The sequence below is a fragment of the Simochromis diagramma genome, unplaced genomic scaffold, assembly GCF_900408965.1.
Source record: "Simochromis diagramma unplaced genomic scaffold, fSimDia1.1 OVJJ01000435.1, whole genome shotgun sequence".
NCBI classification, from domain to species: Eukaryota; Metazoa; Chordata; class Actinopteri; order Cichliformes; family Cichlidae; genus Simochromis; species Simochromis diagramma.
Window position 1 is genome coordinate 63,544 of NW_024386864.1, and position 21,690 is coordinate 85,233.

Below are 21,690 nucleotides of genomic sequence, written 5' to 3' on the forward strand. Positions count from 1 at the left end.
GTAATAATTTTTCTTGAAAAAACAGTCTGCGTGTACTGGAGCAATCAATTCAACAATACTGCTATTCGCTGTGTAAGTACCTCTGGTCACCAGACCCTGGCTCTCCCCTTCTATACATGTATCATTCATGTGCGAGGCTGTGTCTGTACAGAATAAAGCGCTGCTGAACTGTGTATCTAAAGTCTCCTTATTATAATTGATAAGACATTCTATTATGCCTCTGTATGGATACGTGTTGGATGATTGGCTCATCAAGCGATCCCCCAAATTTACATCTACCTGACTAAATAAGGTGCAACCTGGATAATTAACAAGTCCCACGTTTGCATCCCTGCCTAAGTTTGTGCCGTCAGCATCTGTGATTCTTACTCGTGTGTAGATATAGGAATCGTTTAGATCCAGGTAATCCTCTCCGGACGATGAGATTTAAACTCGATTGGACCTCCGTCTGTGATTGCAGAAACTGGCGGAATTTCAATAAAGGTCGTTTTCTCTATGGACGTTTGTGTGTATGGGACAGTAAAAAGATCGAGCTCTGTTTTTAGACATTCTCTGATTGGTTGTGTAACAGAGCCATTTAGAAGATGTCACATGCTGTAGTTTTTGAACGACTGGTTCTGGGTCTTTTCACTCCGCGTGGTTGTCTCCGTTTGGTGGCTTTCCTGGCAGGTCTTGTTGTTTTACGCTTTTTAGGCGGCAGCGTATCACGCATGCGTGCAGTGGGAGGGGTCTTAGAAGGTTTGGGTGTATACACATACAAGCCGTTGCCATCCTGTTTAGTAGATGTTGGCTTGGTTATGTTGGATATCACATCAGACACTATGCCTGATGCTGCTGTTTTTAGGTGGGGTTTGACTATGCTGACTCCTTTTTTAAACAACGGTACAGCAATTCTAAACAGGCTGCTGAACAAACCTCCCAGACCTGCGCCACATTGCGTGCTGGTCCCAATATAACCATTCAATTCGCCACCAGCCTGATTTAAATAATATCTTACATATTTTGCTTCATCTGTGTTGTAGACAGACATCCTTATTTTTTAAAGATGGTGTCTTATGGGTCAGAAGTTGAACTTGACAAACACCTTCCCAGTGTGTGAATGTGTGTGTGAATGGGTGGATGACTGGATGTGTAAAGCGCTTTGGGGTCCTTAGGGACTAGTAAAGCGCTATATAAATACAGGCCATTTACCATTTACCATTTTCCCGTATAAAAAGGGTATGTGTTGATTTTGGTCGTCTATCAAATCAATTTCTATGTCATCGATTAAGGATTTCGAGACCGGTGTGTAGTGTGGGCTGTCAAATTGAAGAATGGATCCCCGACGGTCATCGTCTGTTATATTTATTGCTCTTAATAGCCGCGCATGGGCGTCACCCACAAGCTGGTAATCAACGATATCTGCATAAATAAAAATGTTCTATTTTCCGCCGTATACGTCTGCAGGATGTGGTGCGTATGTGTTTTTATAATGAAGTACAAACGGGTCTTCTGATTTGAATCCTAAGATTCCTGCCAGTCTCCCTCTAAATGTGAGAACTGTGCCCCTAGGGCCCATAACACTAACATAGTTACTAACTTCACTGTATTGTGTTTTAATGTCGGTGTTATGTTTTAATGTTTTATTATCTGCGCCACAGATGCATAATGCCCCACAGACAGCTCAATCACGGTTATGGACAATGCTCCATCTTTGACTGGATCATAAATTTCCACTCGCGAATCTGATTGTGGAAAAGACAACCATAGTCTTGGGTATTGAAATTCTATAACACCGACCTCATATGGTTCATTTAAAACAATAGGTTTTGCTAGCTTTGTTCTTGTTGGGGGAAAAGTCTGCAAAAGACCCAGGAGAAATAAAGACACAATGAGACAAAGTTACTTTCTTTGCTAAACGTGTACACGGGTGAGCTGCAAGAACAACTCACACCATGAACAGAGGCTTGGCACTTTTTATAGGAGAGACAGTGGGAACAGGATAAGAAAATAATAAACAGATAAAATAAACAACTCCATATGTGGTGCTAGTCTCGTCAGCAGAGAGCTGGGAGAGAGCTGTGAGAGATAAAACAATCTAAAACAATATGTCCCAAAACAATATGTCTTTGCTGGGAAAGTCTAAAGTCTAAAAAAAAAGTCTAAAAGGATAATTCTAAACTAATCTAACCATAGACAAAGGGCAGACAAAGGGCATCTTTGTACATTTAAAAGAAGGTAAAGAAACATAGAATCATTTTCCTGTAACAGTTCTAAAATTAGATTTCTTATTGCCTGGATAAACATGTGCTGAAGCATTCCAGAAGAGGCTCACATAAAAGCCTGCGTTGTTGTTGTTCGTTTTATCCATTCCTTCCTTCCTCCCTTCCTTCCTTCCTTCCTCAGTCTTTGTCTAGTGCAGAATGAAAGTATGCAGAGCTGCGGCGTCTCTGTTAATCACACTTCAACGATGTCTTTTTCAGGGATCCATGAATTAAAATGAGAAGGCCAACCGAGCCATTTGACCAGCGCTAACTTTTTTCGGTCCTCTTTTTTTCTGCCAAGTATTTTCTCTATTTTAAAACTTTTGTTTTTGTCAATAGTCACCTGCTGTATCTCAGGTTCATAAAATACACCTTTCACTGCAGCTCCTGTGAGATCCTCTAGTTTGTATACGGGAGGGTCTCTTCCTAAACGCTCCTTTATGGTAAAGTACTCGTCTGTGTAGGTCTGATGGTAACCCTTTCAGAATATGCCTCGTAGTTTAGATATTCTCACTGTATCGCCCACATTAAATTTAAAAGTCACCGGTTTTTGGGGTTTCATTTTGTACAGGGTGTTAAAGACTGCTTTCTCATTATCTTTGCACACCTCGGTGGGGGTCGTTTTGATAGAGCTGTGATAAGACAGGTTATAGGACTGTACAAGATCTTGGATCACATTAACATATCTTGGCGAGTTAACTGATGTTAAGTATTTCCACATTTTCCCCTTTAAGGTGCGGTTAAAACACTCTACCACACATGATTTCATTTCACTAAAGGTTGAAAAATGTGTGATGTTATGCTGCTCCGTTAGTTTTTTAAATGTTTATTATAAAATTCCTTCCCTAAATCTGTTTGGAGTTTTTCAGGCACACGGCCCTCTCTCAGAATATCACCAAAAGCCTCAGTCTTGTGTCTCCCAGACCAGTAGTTTCCAATCATGTGGAGCAGCGCTGATTTAACTCCGCGGCTGTGATGATTGGTATTTAGCAGGTATCCGACATTCTCATCAGTGGTGCAAACAATGTGCGGCACTGATCTCAGTTCACACAGAAGACGCTCTGCAGTGCTGATGATTTGTGCTTTAGCCTCACTGACGCTGTATGAGCAAACAAACAGACGGATGGCTGGGATGAATCGGGGCGTCCGGAGCTTTTCCATCACCTCATCATAGTAGATCTCGAAGAAAAACACAGGCAGCTCAAACAGGCAACTGTGTTGTAACTGGCTGGGGTGACCGGATTGGCATCCATAACATATCTCCTGCACGTACTCATTCAGTGCCGTCGACAGCAGGTGGAAGGTTGCGAGTTTAATGTTGAGTTCCGTTTCCTCAGACGGGTGTGATCCTGCAGAGTCCTGTGAGCATCCTGGAGAGGGGGGCGGAGTCGGTGGGGTCTGGTGTTAGAGTGAATTGTTAAATGTTTGTCATTTTTATGTTTACCATTTGTACATTGTTTTAACTCTGATGAAAGAAATTCCACTGTCCTTCCCCCCAGATTCTCGAGGATCAAGGTGGGGGGCTGTAGTCTTTTATCACAGACACATCCTTGTGCTTCTTTTGATGTAACCTTCCTGCGTTTACGACCCTTTGGTCAGCAGGAGGTCTGACACACACACACACACATTCTTACAGAAGTTCACACATATACATACAATGCCTTGTCTGGGCGTGGCTTTGTTCTGACGTGTTTTGTGTGAACGGTCTCTCAATAAAGGCAGCAGGAGGAGGAGGATCTGGAGGTCATTTTCGTGGTGGCCTCCCTTGCGCAAATAATCGATCGATCGACTGTCTTGTTTTCTTCATGATGAATAAGTCTCTAGAATTCGCGGGGCTTGTGGAAACACAGATCCAACATCTGGATTAGCAGTGCTGGAGGGGGAGACTCTGAGCGGTCCACAACATGGCAGATGTTGTCTGTAAAAGAAATCCACACATTGCATTTTTTAAAAATATCGGGTATAATGCCAACGTCTCTCACACAGAGACAACCTACCATTTGTTTTTTTTTTTTGTTTTTCTGTCCTCAGGGTTTTTGATGATTTTTGGCCTCAACATGGCAGAAGGTAAACCAATCTTCGGGCCATGTGCGAGCCGATCATATACAAGACGCTTCCTAATATTCTCATAAGAAGAGTTGTTTGTATGTGCTAATAAAACAAGCCTCAGAATGAAAACAAAATGAGGCTAATTAGTTCTTTGCCTTATATAGTGTACAAAGGTTGCAGCCTTGTTCTATCATGGAAATGTTAGTAGACTCCTATGACTCACAGAACATTTGAGAAAAAAATGAGTAAATTAGTTAATTATATACACAGTTAATCAAATATCAATTTATTTCATTTTAACATTTAATAAACTATTTATCTGTTCATTTCAATTTTTAATTCATTAATGACACATTAATCAAATCTAACTCCACCCATACTTACACATACCCACATGCATGCTACATGGGATTAAGAAAGCTTGACTAACAACAACATGGCTTAAAAAAATGAAGACACCAGGGCTCTGTTTCAGGAAGCCGGTTTAGAAAACTCAGAGTGAAAAACGATACTCAGGGTTGAGTAACCCCGAACTGTCCAACTCTGAATATTCGGTTTCAGAAAGGCTGATAACAAGTAGTTCAATCAACGCGGAGTTGCTTTAACCCCAAGTTAAGCTCGCGCACGAGGATACATAAAGCCCTGATCAGTGGAGCACAGATTAAGCGAGTCACCATGGAGACGGAGGGAAAGAAGGCGCGGTCAATGTATTTTACAGCGCTTGACGCCGAAATTCTGATGGCGGCATATGCCGATAACATGCAAATTTTGCAGAAAAAAAGTAACACAGCCTCAGCTGCAAAAGAACGGGAGCATGCATGGCAAAACATAGCCGACAGAGTCAATGCGTGAGTGTTAATTTAAACATTGATCTAGGGATTTCCACCCATTTAACACGTTATTTATTATATTTTATTTTTTATTTTATACATTTTATGTTGTGATGTGATGTGAGCGCAGGTGCAACCCAACAGGCCCCAAACGTTTCTGGCAGCAAGTAAAAATGAAATATAAAAATATAGTCCAAACAGGTGAGGTGTAATTGTATTACGAGCCATAGTGCTTGGTCTGTTTGTTCGATGTAAATCAATTGCAGTTAGAGGCTACATTAATTTTCTTTCTGTAAGCACTTATTGAAATTATCTGAGCACATTACAAGTACATATTTGCTTACTCTGTATGCTCAAATGTGACCCGTTATAGCCAACAGAAAAAAAGCGGAGGCCCGAAAAACAGGTGGGGGTCCTCCACCACCACCACTCACAGAGGCTGAGCAGTTGGCCCTCAGCCAAAACAGTGGGCGCCCTGTGGCCGAAGGCATCTCTGCGGGGACATCCTCTGAGTCAATAACCCTGCAAGACACAAGTGCCTACATAGGGGGTAAATTCAAAATAAGACATGATGTGCATACATCCTGTCTTCACAGTCACCTTTGCAGTGCTACTCATTCATTTGATAAACTCTTTACCATAATGGATTATTTTGTAGTGAAGTCATTTTCCTACTGATTTTGCCTTCCCTCAGTCTTGGTTGTCTTTGAGAGCAATATGACAATGAAGTGTAAGGTGATTGGTATGTTTGTTAATTGCCATTTGGTCCCTTGTAAGTTATAAGTGACCTGTATAAACCTCATATACTATCAGTTGATGGTGGTGGTGTACTGCATCTGGTGCAGCCTCCTGTTGAGCCAGACCAACATGCAGTTGTGAGTAATACTCCACAGATTACATGAGTTTACAGTAGAACAGCAATGTTGTTTATTTCTTCACTACAGGAAAATAATGAAGAAACATTGACAGCTGTTACAGAGGAGGAAGCAACAGAGACACTTTATGAGGTTTACATCTTTTAATACTTTGTGTACAGGAAACACAGGCGACCAATAAAGCCAGTTGAACACAAAATCTGTTTATTCTTCTTTCAACATGTTGAGGTGATGGGTCAAAAGAAATGATTGTGACATATGGTGTCTCTGACTGCGCTTCCATCTTGTATGTCCGTGGGAGGGTCAGGATGTTCATGGTTTGGATCACTGCTGATGTTTGGTTCAGAAGGACAGTGTTCTCCTCTAATTGTGGCAATGTTGTGAAGAATCACACATGGCCACAATAATGTCACATGCCCTTTCTGGGGTGACCCTGAGTCTTTGCAGGCACTGGAACCGGGCCTTAAGCATTCCGATAGTCATTTCAATTCTGGCTCTTGTCCTGCAATTAGCCAGATTATATCGCTGCTGTGGGCCCGGTTCAGGGTCAGGGTAAGGGGTAAGCAAATAGGGTAAACATGGATACCCCCTATCACCAAGCAAGTAGCCAGTGAACTCTCCTAAGACAGAAGGATACACTTCAGTTCAAATGTCCCTGAAGCAATTGGTCTTTATATATTTTAAAGTATTCTCAACTCACCATGTCCAAATTTTGTGCTCAGTGTACATTCACGGAATATTTGTGAGTCATGGACAGAGCCTGGCCACTTGGCTTCCACATTTGTGATAATGTTGGCAGCATCATATATGATCTTCACAGTGCAGAGAACACAAATTAGCATCCATTACTATAATGAAATAATATGTTAGTTTGAAATGCTACAGGGAACTATGTACCTGTACATTAATGCTGTGGAAAGACTTCCTGTTCACATAGTCTCCTTCATTTACTGAAGGAGCAATGATTGGAATGTGAGTGCCATCTATACAGCCAATCACGCCTGGGAACCCTGAAAATAAATGTAAAATTTAAGTAGTAGTCCAAGTATCACCACATCATAAATTAAGTTTTGGTCATCCTGATACCTGCAATTTTGTGGAATCCCTCTTTGATAAATCTTGTGGGTCTGTGACCGGGGAACACCACAAACGAGTACAGGAGATGTTTCAGTGCAACTGTAACATTCCTGACTGCCCGACAGACGGTAGCCTTGGAAACGTGCTCAGCGTCACCAATATTATACAGAAAGCTCCCGTTTGCAAAAAACCGAAGTGCAATACAAATAATATGTACAGAACTGAGAGGATGTCCGCGATGTGTCACATGAGCAATATTAGGCCTGAGGATGTTATTCAAATAAATTATAGATTGTGCTGAAAAACGGTGACGTTCACACAGGAAATCATCAGGAAATGATAAAATGTCCGAACGCGCTCTAATCACTCTCTCCCGGCGGAGAGCTCTGCAGAGAATTTGGGCTTCAACATCTACTGGCTCTTCAAGGAAGGGACACGCCATGTCTGACACTTCCTACAGTCAGGTTTCCGACAACGGGGCGGAGACAGTCAGGGTTAGTTGAAGTAAACCTGCTAGGGGGCAGGTTAGCTTCACGGAGTGTGTCGTCATAGTAACTCACTCAGAATTGATCTAAACTCGCTTTGTGAAACCGAAAACCCAGAGTTTTCGTTAACTCAGGGTATACTTACTCAGAGTTTGCACTAAACCGGCTTCCTGAAATAGGGCCCAGACACTAGAGGGTGGTGTTACACAACTTCTCAATTTATGTGAGAATCCTTTTTACACTTTGCTATATTGTTGGTGCATACACTTTTATGGACGTGGCATTATCGCTCTCACCTGGAATTCTGATCGTGGATGGAAAAATAAAGCCATGTCACTCCTTCACTATGTAGCGGATCGTGAAACATGAAGATTCTTTTTAAGATACAAAGCTAAAATCATTTGTTTACCAACCTCTGATTGCACAAACACATCCGCATCACTTTGATAGCCCACTTTGGCAGGACCCCCATCAAGATGCTCACATTATAGCAAACATATACAGTGCATTGTGAAGCCCACTCCTTACAGGGATAGCGTCATGTCCTTGTGATGGTGCTGGAATAAAAGACTGCTTTGTGATGCCTGGATGTAGCTGTGCCCTCATCGCCTTCGAAGCACTTCCTTCAATGTGACATCACTTGGGGTACTGCTCCAAAAAGGTCCCCCTTTAGCAGGCAAGTACGTACCTAGTTTCTTGTCCTCTTCCACTTGGACTTCCAAAAGCACATTTAACTACTTCGCCAGGCCAAGTCCAAAAATATCTATCTTTGTGTGCCTTTTTTTTGCGTGCTGCATTTATCAGCATATTTTCCATCCTCCCACTTTTTCCACACACTTAAGGTATGATAAAACAGACAAAAGCACATGGGTGCGGATCCCTTTCATGGTATCCGTGACACTTCTTGAAAACAGCCAAGACAGGACGAGTGTTTTCTACATGCTCAGGTAGATTTCAGAAACAAAGCGGCAGACGATGATGATACAAACAGGATGCGCGTGATGGAATCAGAATCAGAATCAGAATACTTTATTGATCCCTGGGGGAAATTATTTTTTGTTACAGTGCTCCATTATAAACCAACATTAAGACAAGACAGACAATACACTAACTAAGAATAGTACAATATATACATATATATACATACTAGGGGTGCAACGATACACAAAATTCACGGTTCGGTTCGGTTCGATACTTTGGTGTCACGGTTCGATATTTTTTCGATACAAAAAAAATGTTCATGCCTTTTTAATTTGTCATTTATTAAAATTATAAATATATATTTTAACTCAAAAGTACAGTTTTTAAATTTAACCCTAACCCTTGTGCGTGTTTTTTATTTTGACAGCGAATGCGCACCTGCGGGCCACTTATGTGCAGCCCTGGTTATATAGCTCGTCATATTGCAGCCACAGAAATTCTTTTGTCCATGAAACCATAAAGCTGCACTTTCTTTTTGCCTTATAGTCTGATTTGTCATAACTTCTCCGTTTTGTGGTAAGCTTTTCTTTGGCTGTCACTTCTTCACCCTGACCTGTCTTATTTGGCTCAGCAGAACTAAAATATATATATCCTGCTGCTTTTACACACGCACTCACATAAGCTCAGCGATTCTCTGTGCAATCAACCTCTCACATGTTTAAGCTTGCTGCGGGAGATTTCACTTGTCATGTTTGCATAGTAAGCTAACGATTAATAAGACGATGTCAGAGGAATTGGTGCACAAATTATCATCACTCACAGATCAGTGCTGTCGCTCTCTATACACAGTTCGCACAATTGCAAAGTGAAAGCAAAAAAACAAGCGCAAATTCAAACGCGATTTCAATATGTCACATATTGACAGTGGCTCACCGATGCCAATGACATAATTACCCAGCTACATTTCTGAAAGAATGCAAAAGCATTGACATATATTTTTCCTTCCTACAATAGCCCGACGGGCAGGGCAGAGATAGATTTTGGTAGCCCGACTGAAAAAAATCGCTAGCTCCAGGACGTCGGGCTAGCGATATTGCAAGCCCTGTATCTGATTGAGGAATCACTCATCTTTGGAAAAGAGAGTTTATTACAGAGAAATGTCTCTTTCCAAAATAAAAGCTATACTATCCGCTTCTTCTGGGCTATATTCTCAGCAGCATATTAAACATAAGGAGAATCATGTGCTAACAGCTGCCTAAATGACTCAGCTAAAGTTAGTAGCATGCTTGTTGTTTTGGTCTTTGCACTAGGATGATGTCGGTGTAAATGTGCTGTCATATTCGTTGTGTTCCCACTAGTGCTTTCAGGTTAATCTCGTTGAAATGACCTTAACGCCACAACACGGCAAATCTCCGTTAACGAGCTACCGCCGATCGCCCCGTGTGTGGGGCTAGACGGCCAACACGTTAACGAGCTAACTGCGCTAACACACTAGTTCCCACCCATGTAATTGAGCATTGCATGGCACATCCAACATACTGTTTTACTTTAGTCCATGACTCGCTTACCTTCAGGGTCATACGTCACATGAAAACCAAAATAATTCCAAACGCCAGATCTGAATGAGGGTGGGGGAGGTCCATGTGTCTTGCTAGCTTGCCCTGCGCTCTTCCTTCTGACTATGCTGTCTGTGTTGAGCGCTCAGTGGATCTGCGCTCGACAGTGCAGCCTAGGCGGAGTAGTCCAACGCAGATTCACTGAGCGCTCAACACAGACAGCATCGTCGGAAGGAAAGTTGATAAAATAAATTACAAATGTTGTATTGTTCGATACATATGCGTACCGAACCGAAAGCACTGTATCGAACAGTTCAATATCGATACAAATATCGTTGCACCCCTAATACATACATACATACATAAGTCACTCATAAATAAATAGTTGGAAAAGAAACATGTGTAGCTGTAGCAGTAAACAGTGTGTTAAGTGGATGCGTTGTACAGGGAGATGGCCACAGGCAGGAAAGATTTCCTGTGTCGTTCAGTGGTGCTTTTCTGTAATCTCAGTCTCTCACTGAACCTGCTCCTGTGACTGACCAGCATGTCATGGAGTGGGTGGGAGGTGTTATCCAACATTGTCTTTATCTTGGACAGCATCCGCCTCTCCGACACCACCTTGAGGGAGTCCAGCTCCATCCCCACAACATTACTGGCCTTACGGATTAGTTTATTAAGTCTGTTGGCATCTGCGACCCTCAGCCTGCTCCCCCAGCATGCAACAGCATAGAGGATCGCACTGGCCACAACAGACTCATAGAAAATCCTGAGCATTTTCCGGCATATGTTGAAGGACCTCAGTCGCCTCAAAAAATAGAGACGACTCTGGCCCTTCCTGTAAAGTGCTGTGGTGTTTGTAGCCCAGTCCAGTTTATTGTCAATGTGAACTCCAAGGTATTTATAGTCCTCCACAATGTCAACACTGACCCCCTGGATTGAAACAGGGGTCAAGTGTTTCCTGGTCTTCCTGAAGTCCACGATCAGTTCCTTGGTCTTTGCCACGTTGAGCTGCAGATGATTCTGCTCGCACCACATGACAAAGGAGTCGACCACAGCCCGGTACTCTGTCTCATCATCCCTGCTGATGCATCCAACCACCGCAGAGTCATCAGTAAACTTCTGAAGATGGCAGGTCTCTGTGCAGTGGCTGAAGTCTGTGGTGTAGAGGGTGAAGAGGAAGGGGGAGAGGACAGTCCCCTGACAGCCCCTCCCCGAACTGACAGTGTTCCGACAGCCGCCAGAGTTCCGCGATGTACTCCGGTCACTTGGTGTTCGCTCGCTCTGTGGTAGAGTATCACTTCCTGTTCCTGCTCAAACACAGTGGTGTTTCTGAGTAGCTTATTTGCTTAGCAATTTAATTAACAACTTTTAAATACATTCTTCTTTCATAGTATAATCTTCACGTGCTTCATCCGAAGCACACTTTCTGTGTACTCACTACCTAATTTATAGCCAAAGTATTCACTCACTGTCTCTGTACTGTCTCGCTAGCTTAGCTTAGCTCGTAGCCAACTCATTAGCACCATGGCTACTTCACCTCTCCCTCCTGCACTTTCTTGCTCATTGTGTCAGATGTTTAGTTACTCCTCGGCCTCCTTTAGCAGTAATGATATCTGTAACAAATGTAGCATATTTGCAGCGCTGGAGGCCAGGATTACTGAATTGGAGACTCGGCTTCGCACCCTTCATTCACCCGTAGCTAGCCAGGCCCCTGTAGCTGGTGCAGCCGAAGATAGCGTAGGCCCCACTAGCTGTTCCCCGGCAGATCCCAAGCAGCTGGGGAAAGAGGGCGGCTGGGTCACGGTGAGGAGGAAGCATAGTCCTAAACAGAAGCCCCAGGTACACCACCAACCCGTTCATGTGTCTAACCGTTTTTCCCCACTCGGCGACACACCCGCCGGGGGTCAAACTCTGGTAATTGGCGATTCTGTTCTCAGACATGTGAAGCTAGAGACACCGGCAACCATAGTCAATTGTCTTCCAGGGGCCAGAGCAGGCGACATTGAAGGAAATTTAAAACTGCTGGGTAAGGGTAAACGTAAATTCAGTAAAATCATAATTCACGTCGGCAGTAATGACACCCGGTTACGCCAATCGGAGGTCACTAAAATCAATATTGAATCGGTGTGCAACTTTGCCAAAACAATGTCGGACTCTGTAGTTTTCTCTGGTCCCCTCCCCAATCAGACCAGGAGTGACATGTTTAGCCGCATGTTCTCCTTAAATTGCTGGCTGTCTGAGTGGTGTCCCAGAAACGATGTGGGCTTCATAGATAATTGGCAAACCTTCTGGAGGAAACCTGGTCTTGTTAGGAGAGACGGCATCCATCCCACTTTGGATGGAGCAGCTCTCATTTCTAGAAACATGGACAAATTTATTAAACCCCCCAAAATATGACTATCCAGAGTTGGGACCAGGAAGCAGAGTTGCAGTCTTACACGCCTCTCTGCAGCTTCTCTCCTCCTGCTACCCCCCAAAAAACCCATCTCCACAGAGACTGTGTCAGCTCCCAAAAAGACAAAAAACAAACTAAAAACCAGCAACAAACAACTTAAACATAAACAATTACAAAGAAAGAACAATACAGTATCCACATCTGAACCAAAGAGTAAAACAGTGAAATGTGGATTATTAAATATTAGGTCTCTCTCCTCCAAGTCTCTGTTAGTACATGACTTAATAATTGATCAACAAATTGATTTACTCTGCCTTACAGAAACCTGGTTGCAGCAGGATGATTATGTTAGTTTAAATGAATCAACACCCCCGAGTCATTCTAACTACCAGAAATCTCGAAGCACAGGCCGAGGGGGCGGTGTGGCAGCAATTTTTCACACCAGCCTATTAATTAATGAAAGACCAAGACAGACTTTTAATTCATTTGAAAGCCTGATGCTTAACATTGTCCACCCCAGCTGTGAAACTCAGAAACCAGTCTTACTTGTTATCATCTATCGTCCACCTGGGCCTTACACAGAGTTTCTGTCTGATTTCTCAGACTTTATATCTAATTTAGTTCTGAGCTCAGATAAAATAATTATTGTGGGTGATTTTAACATCCATGTAGATGCTAAAAATGACAGCCTCAACATGGCATTTAATCTGTTATTAGACTCAATTGGCTTCTCTCAAAATGTAAAAGAACCCACCCACCACTTTAATCACACTCTAGATCTTGTTTTAACATATGGCATAGAAACTGAACATTTAACAGTGTTTCCTGAAAACCCTCTCCTGTCTGATCATTTCCTGATAACATTTACTTTTACAATAATTGATTACACAGCGGTGAAGAGTAGACTTTATCAAAGTAGATGTCTTTCTGAAAGTGCTGTAACTAAGTTTAAGAATATAATCCACCCACTGTTATCATCTCCAATGCCCTGTACCAACACAGAGCAGAGCAGCTATCTGAACGCTACCCCAACAGAGGTCGATTATCTTGTTAATAATTTCACCTCCTCACTACGTACGACTCTGGATACTGTAGCTCCTGTGAAAACCAAGGCCTCAAATCAGAAGTACCTGACTCCGTGGTATAATTCTCAAACACGTACCCTAAAGCAGATGACTCGTAATCTGGAGAGGAAATGGCGTGTCACAAATCTAGAGGATCATCATTTAGCCTGGAGAAATAGTTTGCTGCTTTATAAGAAAGCCCTCCGCAAAGCCAGAACATCTTACTATTCGTCACTGATTGAAGTAAATAAGAACAACCCCAGGTTTCTCTTCAGCACAGTAGCCAGGCTGACAAAAAGTCAGAGCTCTTTTGAGCCAACCATCCCTTTAACGTTAACTAGTAATGACTTCATGAACTTCTTCACAAATAAAATTTTTATCATTAGAGAAAAAATTACCAATAATCATCCCACAGATGTAATATTATCTACAGCTACTCTTAGTACCATTGATGTTAAGTTAGACTCTTTTTCTCCAATTGATCTTTCTGAGTTAACTTCAATAATTACTTCCTCCAAACCATCAACCTGTCTTTTAGACCCCATTCCTACAAAACTGCTCAAAGAAGTCCTGCCATTAATTAATTCTTCGATCTTAAATATGATCAACCTATCTCTAATGATCGGCTATGTACCACAGGCCTTCAAGCTGGCTGTAGTTAAACCTTTACTCAAAAAGCCATCTCTAGACCCAGCAGTCTTAGCTAATTATAGGCCAATCTTCAACCTTCCTTTCATATCAAAAATCCTTGAAAGAGTAGTTGTCAAACAGCTAACAGATCATCTGCAGAGGAATGGTTTATTTGAAGAGTTTCAGTCAGGTTTCAGAGCTCAGCACAGCACAGAAACAGCTTTAGTGAAGGTTACAAATGATCTTCTTATGGCCTCTGACAGTGGACTCATCTCTGTGCTTGTCCTGCTAGACCTCAGTGCAGCGTTCGATACTGTCGACCATAATATCCTATTAGAGCGATTAGAACATGCTGTAGGTATTACAGGTACTGCGCTGCAGTGGTTTGTATCATATCTATCTAATAGACTCCAGTTTGTGCATGTAAATGGAGAGTCCTCTTCACACACTGAGGTTAATTATGGAGTTCCACAGGGTTCAGTGCTAGGACCAATTCTGTTTACATTATACATGCTTCCCTTAGGCAGTATCATTAGAAGACATAGCATACATTTTCACTGCTATGCTGATGACACCCAGCTCTATCTGTCCATGAAGCCAGATAACACACACCAATTAGTTAAACTGCAGGAATGTCTTAAAGACATAAAGACCTGGATGGCCGCTAACTTTCTGCTTCTTAATTCAGATAAAACTGAGGTTATTGTACTCGGCCCTGAAAATCTTAGAAATATGGTATCTAACCAGATTCTTACTCTGGATGGCATTACCTTGGCCTCCAGTAACGCGGTGAGGAACCTTGGAGTCCTTTTTGACCAGGACATGTCCTTCAACGCACATATTAAACAAATATGTAAGACTGCTTTCTTCCATTTGCGCAACATCTCTAAAATTAGAAATATCCTGTCTCAGAGTGACGCTGAAAAACTAGTTCATGCATTTATTACTTCCAGGCTGGACTACTGTAATTCATTATTATCAGGATGTCCAAAAAACTCGCTGAAAAGCCTTCAACTAATCCAAAATGCTGCAGCAAGAGTCCTGACAGGGACTAGAAAGAGAGAGCATATTTCTCCTGTTTTGGCTTCCCTTCATTGGCTTCCTGTTAAATCCAGAATTGAATTCAAAATCCTGCTCCTCACATACAAGGTCTTAAATAATCAGGCCCCATCTTATCTTAATGACCTTGTAGTACCATATCACCCTATTAGAGCGCTTCGCTCTCGCTCTGCAGGCCTACTTGTTGTTCCTAGAGTATTTAAAAGTAGAATGGGAGGGAGAGCCTTCAGTTTTCAGGCCCCTCTTCTGTGGAACCAGCTTCCAGTTTGGATTCGGGAGACAGATACTATCTCTACTTTTAAGATTACGCTTAAAACTTTCCTTTTTGCTAAAGCATATATTTAGGGCTGGACCAGGTGACCCTGAATCCTCCCTTAGTTATGCTGCAATAGATGTAGGCTGCCGGGGGATTCCCATGATGCATTGAGTTTTTCCTTTCCAGTCACCTTTCTCACTCACTATGTATTAATAGACCTCTCTGCATTGAATCATATCTGTTATTAACCTCTGTCTCTCTTCCACAGCATGTCTTTATCCTGTCTTCCTTCTCTCACCCCAACCGGCCGCAGCAGATGGCCGCCCCTCCCTGAGCCTGGTTCTGCCGGAGGTTTCTTCCTGTTAAAAGGGAGTTTTTCCTTCCCACTGTCGCCAAAGTGCTTGCTCATAGGGGGTCATATGATTGTTGGGTTTTTCTCTGTATCTATGAAGCGCCTTGAGGCGACTTTTGTTGTGATTTGGCGCTATATAAATAAAATTGAATTGAAATTGAATTGAATTGAATCGATGTGGACTCATTCTTTAGTTGATTTCGTTTATGAAATCGGAAACGTTCGGCTATAACCAGTGGCTTCGGTTGGAAATGTTTTTGGAGCACTTCTGTGATCTCCTTGAAACTTTTGTCAGCTGGTTTGATCGGTGTGATGAGGCTGCGCAACAAGTTGTATGTTTTCGCTCCCATCACACTCAGTAACACAGCAACTTTCCTCTCGTCCTCTACTTTGTTAGCTCGACAATACTGTTCAACTCTCTCTACGTATGTTGTCCAATCCTCTGTGCCATTATCAAAAACGTCCATTTGTCCAACGCCTCCTGACATTTTCTCGGTATTTTTATAAGCGTCCTTCACTTAAAAGAATTGATGTTACTCACGTCCTCTCTTTAGCCAGGCAGGTGAGCTAGCATCCACACGGAGGGTTAGTTGTTTTGGCCCTAACCTTTTTCGTGTCTTTTTGGCCACTTTCACAAGGATTTCCCCCTCTCTGTCGTCCAATGCACATCGGGGATCCGTTTTAATCCTCGTCGCCAGTCTGTTATATTCTCTTATAACTTAACTGGTAAGTAACGACGCCTTCTTTAGTCGTAGGAATTTACTTTAATAACCAGTCTAAGGAAACAAGGCGCAGGCATATCAATGCGCGCATACGCCACACTTTGTGTTCTCCACTCAGTAACAGAAAGTAGTACCACAAACTATAAACTGATTTTACTAAATACATAACAGTATATATATATATATATAGAAACATAATCCAACATTGGTGGAAAAAACAAAAACAAAAACAAACTCTCGGTATTCCCTCTGACTCCGTACCAGTGCTGAGAGCTCGTCGATTTTAATTGCCAACGATCGCACATTTCCCATCACGATAGACGGCAGACACGGTTTATACCTTCTCCTCGCTTCGAGCCTCCGCTGTCTCACCGTCACCTTTTTTCTTCTCTTCTGTCCTTGACCTCTGCATCCCCGATGTGTTTTCCTCCAAATTTCAGCTGGTACTTCTGCGGGCCTGGCCAGCGAGCCGGTGTTCCAGATCAACTGGCGTTTAGATCAACTGGCGTTGGTCGAACAGATGTGTGGCAGTCTTGCGTGTCAGGAGCTCCCACCGACAAACCAGCACAAAAACGCCAAATGTGTCATCTGTGACACATGTGAGGTTATCACAAACACACTCCGACAAATTTGATGCTGTTGAACAACAAAAATGTGGCGAGTTTACCTGGTGATATCCTCATGCGCGACGCGATCGCGAAAACAGCAAACAAGTAATACCACGCCGATGTTGTTCACAGGACAGCAAGAGTAAACGATCGGGAGACTACTGTCGTCGTTATCGTTCCCCTCGCACGGTTTATTTCTCCGGTTTCAGCGTTTTTGCTTCACAACTACAGCGTGCAGTTGACTTTGTGCACTAACATGGAGTCGAGTCAACCAGCGCCACCTCTGGCCACGTGCCACAGCCTACAGCCAGATCAACTTGTGACTCACATCTGCACCACGTTTGAATTCGTTTCATGCACATTTGTACCTTTCAGTTGTGTCTGTTTGTGCGTCATGCAAATAAACCTTTGAAAAGAATGAAATGACACTAATATTTCACTATTGTTGTAACATCACATGTCGTTAGCATAGTCTGTCTGTGTCTTTTCTCTGCGAACAAACATTTTAGAGTTGGTTGTTATATACAGTCTGTATAAGTGTGGTTAATCTAATGAACATTTGTAAGGAGATGGCAGTTACTGTGAATGTACAGCAGGTGATCAGTAATAAACAGAGCCAGTGAGAGTGAGTGGATTTAAGAAAGTCAGTGACTCAGGTGTGTCGCTTGGTTTGTCATCTGTTTGTGAGACTGGAGGAGACGTAGAAATCTTTTGTTTTGTCTTAGTTAGGAAGATTCCTGTTTGAAAACAAGAACTTTTTGTGAGAAATGCAAGAAGTACATCTGCAGAAAGCACACAGTTACATTCTGTCCATCATGTGGACAAAATTGTAAATGTTGAACATTGGAAAACTGAGAACGTTGGGCAAGTTCAAAAGAAATGTGTTTGTAAGAACGAAAAACCAAATTGTTCCTAAAATAGTTATGGAAAGTCTAACTGTTGTATGTCTGTGTTCTACATGTTTATCTGATGGGAAATAAAGTTGCTATTGTTTTATTGCAGTTTCTTGACAATTCTGAGTGGATTTACACAGTACGGGTCAAAATGACCCGCAACAAAATCAATGTCACTTTTTTGTTTTTCAACATAATACAAGGGTTCATTTCCAAAACTTGCTTATGATCTTCAATTTGTTGCAGATCCACTATCACACAGCAGCTGGAGCAGTTTCAAATGGAGGTCAGTCCACTACTACCATAGCCTACTACTAGATTAACTTGTGACACATCTGCACCTGCTGCTATGATCACATTGAGTAGAGGCTGATTGGCTGCACTAAACCCTGGTACATCTAGATCTACCCACAAACATGTTGACAGATGCAATCCCAGCAATGTGGATTGTCAACACTAAAAACAATCAGTAAGCAAAGACAACAGGGATCACTTTTTACTGTTTATTTAGCACCCACAACATTTGTAGTCGCCTTCTGCACAGGGGAAGTCCACACACACTGTGTGGTACCACTTTCCACAGAAGGTGCATTCAGTCTGCAAGATTGAATGGGATTGTCAGAGTCATTGTCTGACTGTTTATTACTAATCACTGTGTAACTGCTGTACATTCACAGTAACTGCCATCTCCTTACAAATGTTTATTAGATTAACCACACAAGACGCAGACAGACTACGCTAACGACATGTGATGTTACAACACTAGTGAAATATTAGTGTCATTTCATTCTTTTCAAAGGTTTATTTGCATGACGCACAAACAGACAAATTTGAAAGGTACAAATGTGCATGAAACGAATTCAAACTTGGTGCAGATGTGTGTCACAGGCTGATCTGGCTGTAGGCTGTGGCACGTGGCCAGAGGTGGCGCTGGTTGACTCGACTCCATGTTAGTGCACAAAGTCAACTGCACGCTGTAGTTGTGAAGCAAAAACGCTGAAACCGGAGAAATAAACCGTGCGAGGGGAACGATAACGACGACAGTAGTCTCCCGATCGTTTACTCTTGCTGTCCTGTGGACAACATCGGCGTGGTATTACTTGTTTGCTGTTTTCGCGATCGCGTCGCGCATGAGGATATCACCAGGTAAACTCGCCACATTTTTGTTGTTCAACAGCATCAAATTTTGTCGGAGTGTGTTTGTGATAACCTCACATGTGTCACAGATGACACATTTGGCGTTTTTGTGCTGGTTTGTCGGTGGGAGCTCCTGAAACGCAAGACTGCCACACATCTGTTCGACCAACGCCAGTTGATCTAAACGCCAGTTGATCTGGAACACCGGCCGGCGTCAGGGCGATCAGCTGATCTCTGGAGTAAACAGTCCGTGGGTGTAGGAGATGTGCCGTGGTCCCGTTCCTTGATAAAAGTAACAGTTCCACGGCCACCAGAAGAACAAAAACTCTCTCAATCCACATGATTGAGTAAGAGATAGAAAACGGATGAAAATACAAGTCAGAAAAAAAAAAAGAATACGTAAGAAAAAAGAGCTAAACTAAGAGAAAAGCAGGAGCGACTGTAACAGGCTGCACGCTGGTTGTCGCATGCGCACTGAAGGGGTAAACATTAGGTGCTGTCATATGTGGGAGGTTGAGAGGAGGAGGACAGGAGTGGATCCATTGTGAGCTCTGTGTACATGGAAAAAAAAGCTTTTTACATGTAGGCATTTTGACCTTTTAACTTCAAAAGATGTTGTCTTGTCTATGATATCATAGACAAGACACAGGCTTAAAAAAGAAGCAGAATTCCTCTGAAGGGAGTTGCTGATTTTAAGTTATTTCCTGGCCTTGTTGTATTGTCACATCTTTCTGTGTACTGTTGATCTTGTCAGGGGATTCCCATGCAGGCTCACTAATTGAAAATCCAGGTAACAAAGCCAAAGATGGGGACTTTCAGAGATCAAAGTGACCCCTTGTATCTGACAACAGAGCCTCCCTTGCTTTGCCACCTCTGGCCACCACAACACGAGTATCACTCGCTGCACTGAATGAATGAGTCTTGTAGAACCTCACATGGCGAAAACTGCTTTTTTGATGTTAACACGCGGCTGCTCACCAGTCTCCTTCGTCACTAGAGTTACTTAGAGAGATTATGGCATTAGATTTTATGTCCAAAGTGAGTTTTACTGGGAAAGTTAATGCATCTGTCCTTCATCTGCAGCTTCTTGCACATATATGTGCTCTTAAAATAAAGGCTGGCGGTAGAATCGCTCTCTGCTGCGGTTTTGTATGTTATGAAACTGTTGGCTTACTTTTAATGCCTCAAGTGATTTTTAATCTAAAGAGATCCAACTTGATCTCGCCCATGAGACATGTCAGGAATTCCAGCGGGCTGCCTGGGAATTCATTGCTCTCAAAGTTCCAAAACAGAAAGCAGAACTGACATTTGTTGATCCAATTTATGTTACTGACCACACTCAGAACAGTTCCCAGGAATTTTGGTTTTTTACAAGGTATTCGAGATATGTTCTGCTTGTGTCTACAGTTACTGACTTAAGAGCAAAGATCAGACAGTCACTACGCAATCCACCATGTAAGTTTCCAATTCATTGCCAGCGGAGCAGATCCAAGATTTGGTCTCTTGATGAAATCCCAGATTAGAGGTTTGTGTGTGTGTGTGTGTGGGTTTTTAGCCACGAGTTGTCCACGATAAAGCATATTGAATGGCCTGTCTAATATTGTTAGAATTCTCCTTTGGGTTAGTTTCATTACTCAGTCGGGACATTTATTTGGAAAAAGAAAAAAAGGGGGGAAAAAAAAGAAAATAATTAAAAAATAAATCCTCATAGTTTACATTTACAAATATCAATACTGAATGTTACGTCCCTGTGCAGCTTCTAATCGTCTCAGTGTTTTCAGCTGGTGCTAATTGGCCACACCTAGTCAGGTGTGGATAAAAGCATACCTGAGGCAAGCTTCCCAGCAGTGCACTAGTCGTTGCCTTGGTGGCACCAGCCATTTTAGCCAACCTGGTTTTCCATTTTAGGATGAAACCTCTTCTCACCCACACTCTGTTATTCATCTCTGTTTTTATGTTGCGGCTTTTGAGCCGGGTCGTAACACTGAAGATTACAAAGATCAACATTAAGACCAGTCTGTGCATTCAAAGCAGTGACAGAAAAGAGTGTGGGGCATTAACCCCCACTCACTGAAATGGCATCCAAGATGCCTTCATAACTTTAAGAAAAGGAAAGAAAAAAGGCAATAAAATGCAACAGCCTTTAAATTTGGTTTTATTTGTAGAGTAAATGTAATAGCGTACATGTTAAATAAACATTTAATTCCCACGAAACATACTAATGATATGGCAGACAACGAAACAGGTAAAAGAAACAATCATATTTATTCATTTTCATTAATTTAAAATACCCTTTACAAAGTGTATATATAGAAACATAATCCAACATAGGTGGGAAAAAAACCAAAAAACAAAAACTGACACCCTGCTTTAAACGCACATATATAAAAGTTACTCTTTTAATAATTTCTACTTTTTGTTGTCCTGATGACGCAGTCGTTCACCTGCATGTGGTGCAATCCAATTAGGCTGTCAGTAGTACTTCAGGTCTCCCAGCCCTTTGCCAGACAGGAGGAGACACCAACCCCCAGGTAACTC

General features: G+C 42.3%; 1 protein-coding gene and 1 long non-coding RNA gene across 2 annotated transcripts; both read right to left on the minus strand.

Moving 5' to 3' along the window:
- Positions 1-2,142: 2,142 nt before the first annotated feature.
- LOC120733283 lies at positions 2,143-4,268 on the minus strand. Its single transcript, XM_040031381.1, has 2 exons — positions 4,103-4,268; positions 2,143-3,641 (listed from the first exon to the last, which is right to left on the minus strand). The coding sequence occupies exons 1-2, from the start codon at positions 4,241-4,243 to the stop codon at positions 3,054-3,056; spliced, it is 729 nt and encodes a 242-aa protein (XP_039887315.1). The 5' UTR covers positions 4,244-4,268; the 3' UTR covers positions 2,143-3,053.
- A 12,604-nt stretch (positions 4,269-16,872) lies between these two features.
- LOC120733288 lies at positions 16,873-19,622 on the minus strand. The gene is made up of 2 exons (XR_005695778.1): positions 19,358-19,622; positions 16,873-16,971 (listed from the first exon to the last, which is right to left on the minus strand). It is a non-coding gene; the product is annotated as an uncharacterized LOC120733288 (long non-coding RNA).
- Positions 19,623-21,690: the final 2,068 nt, after the last annotated feature.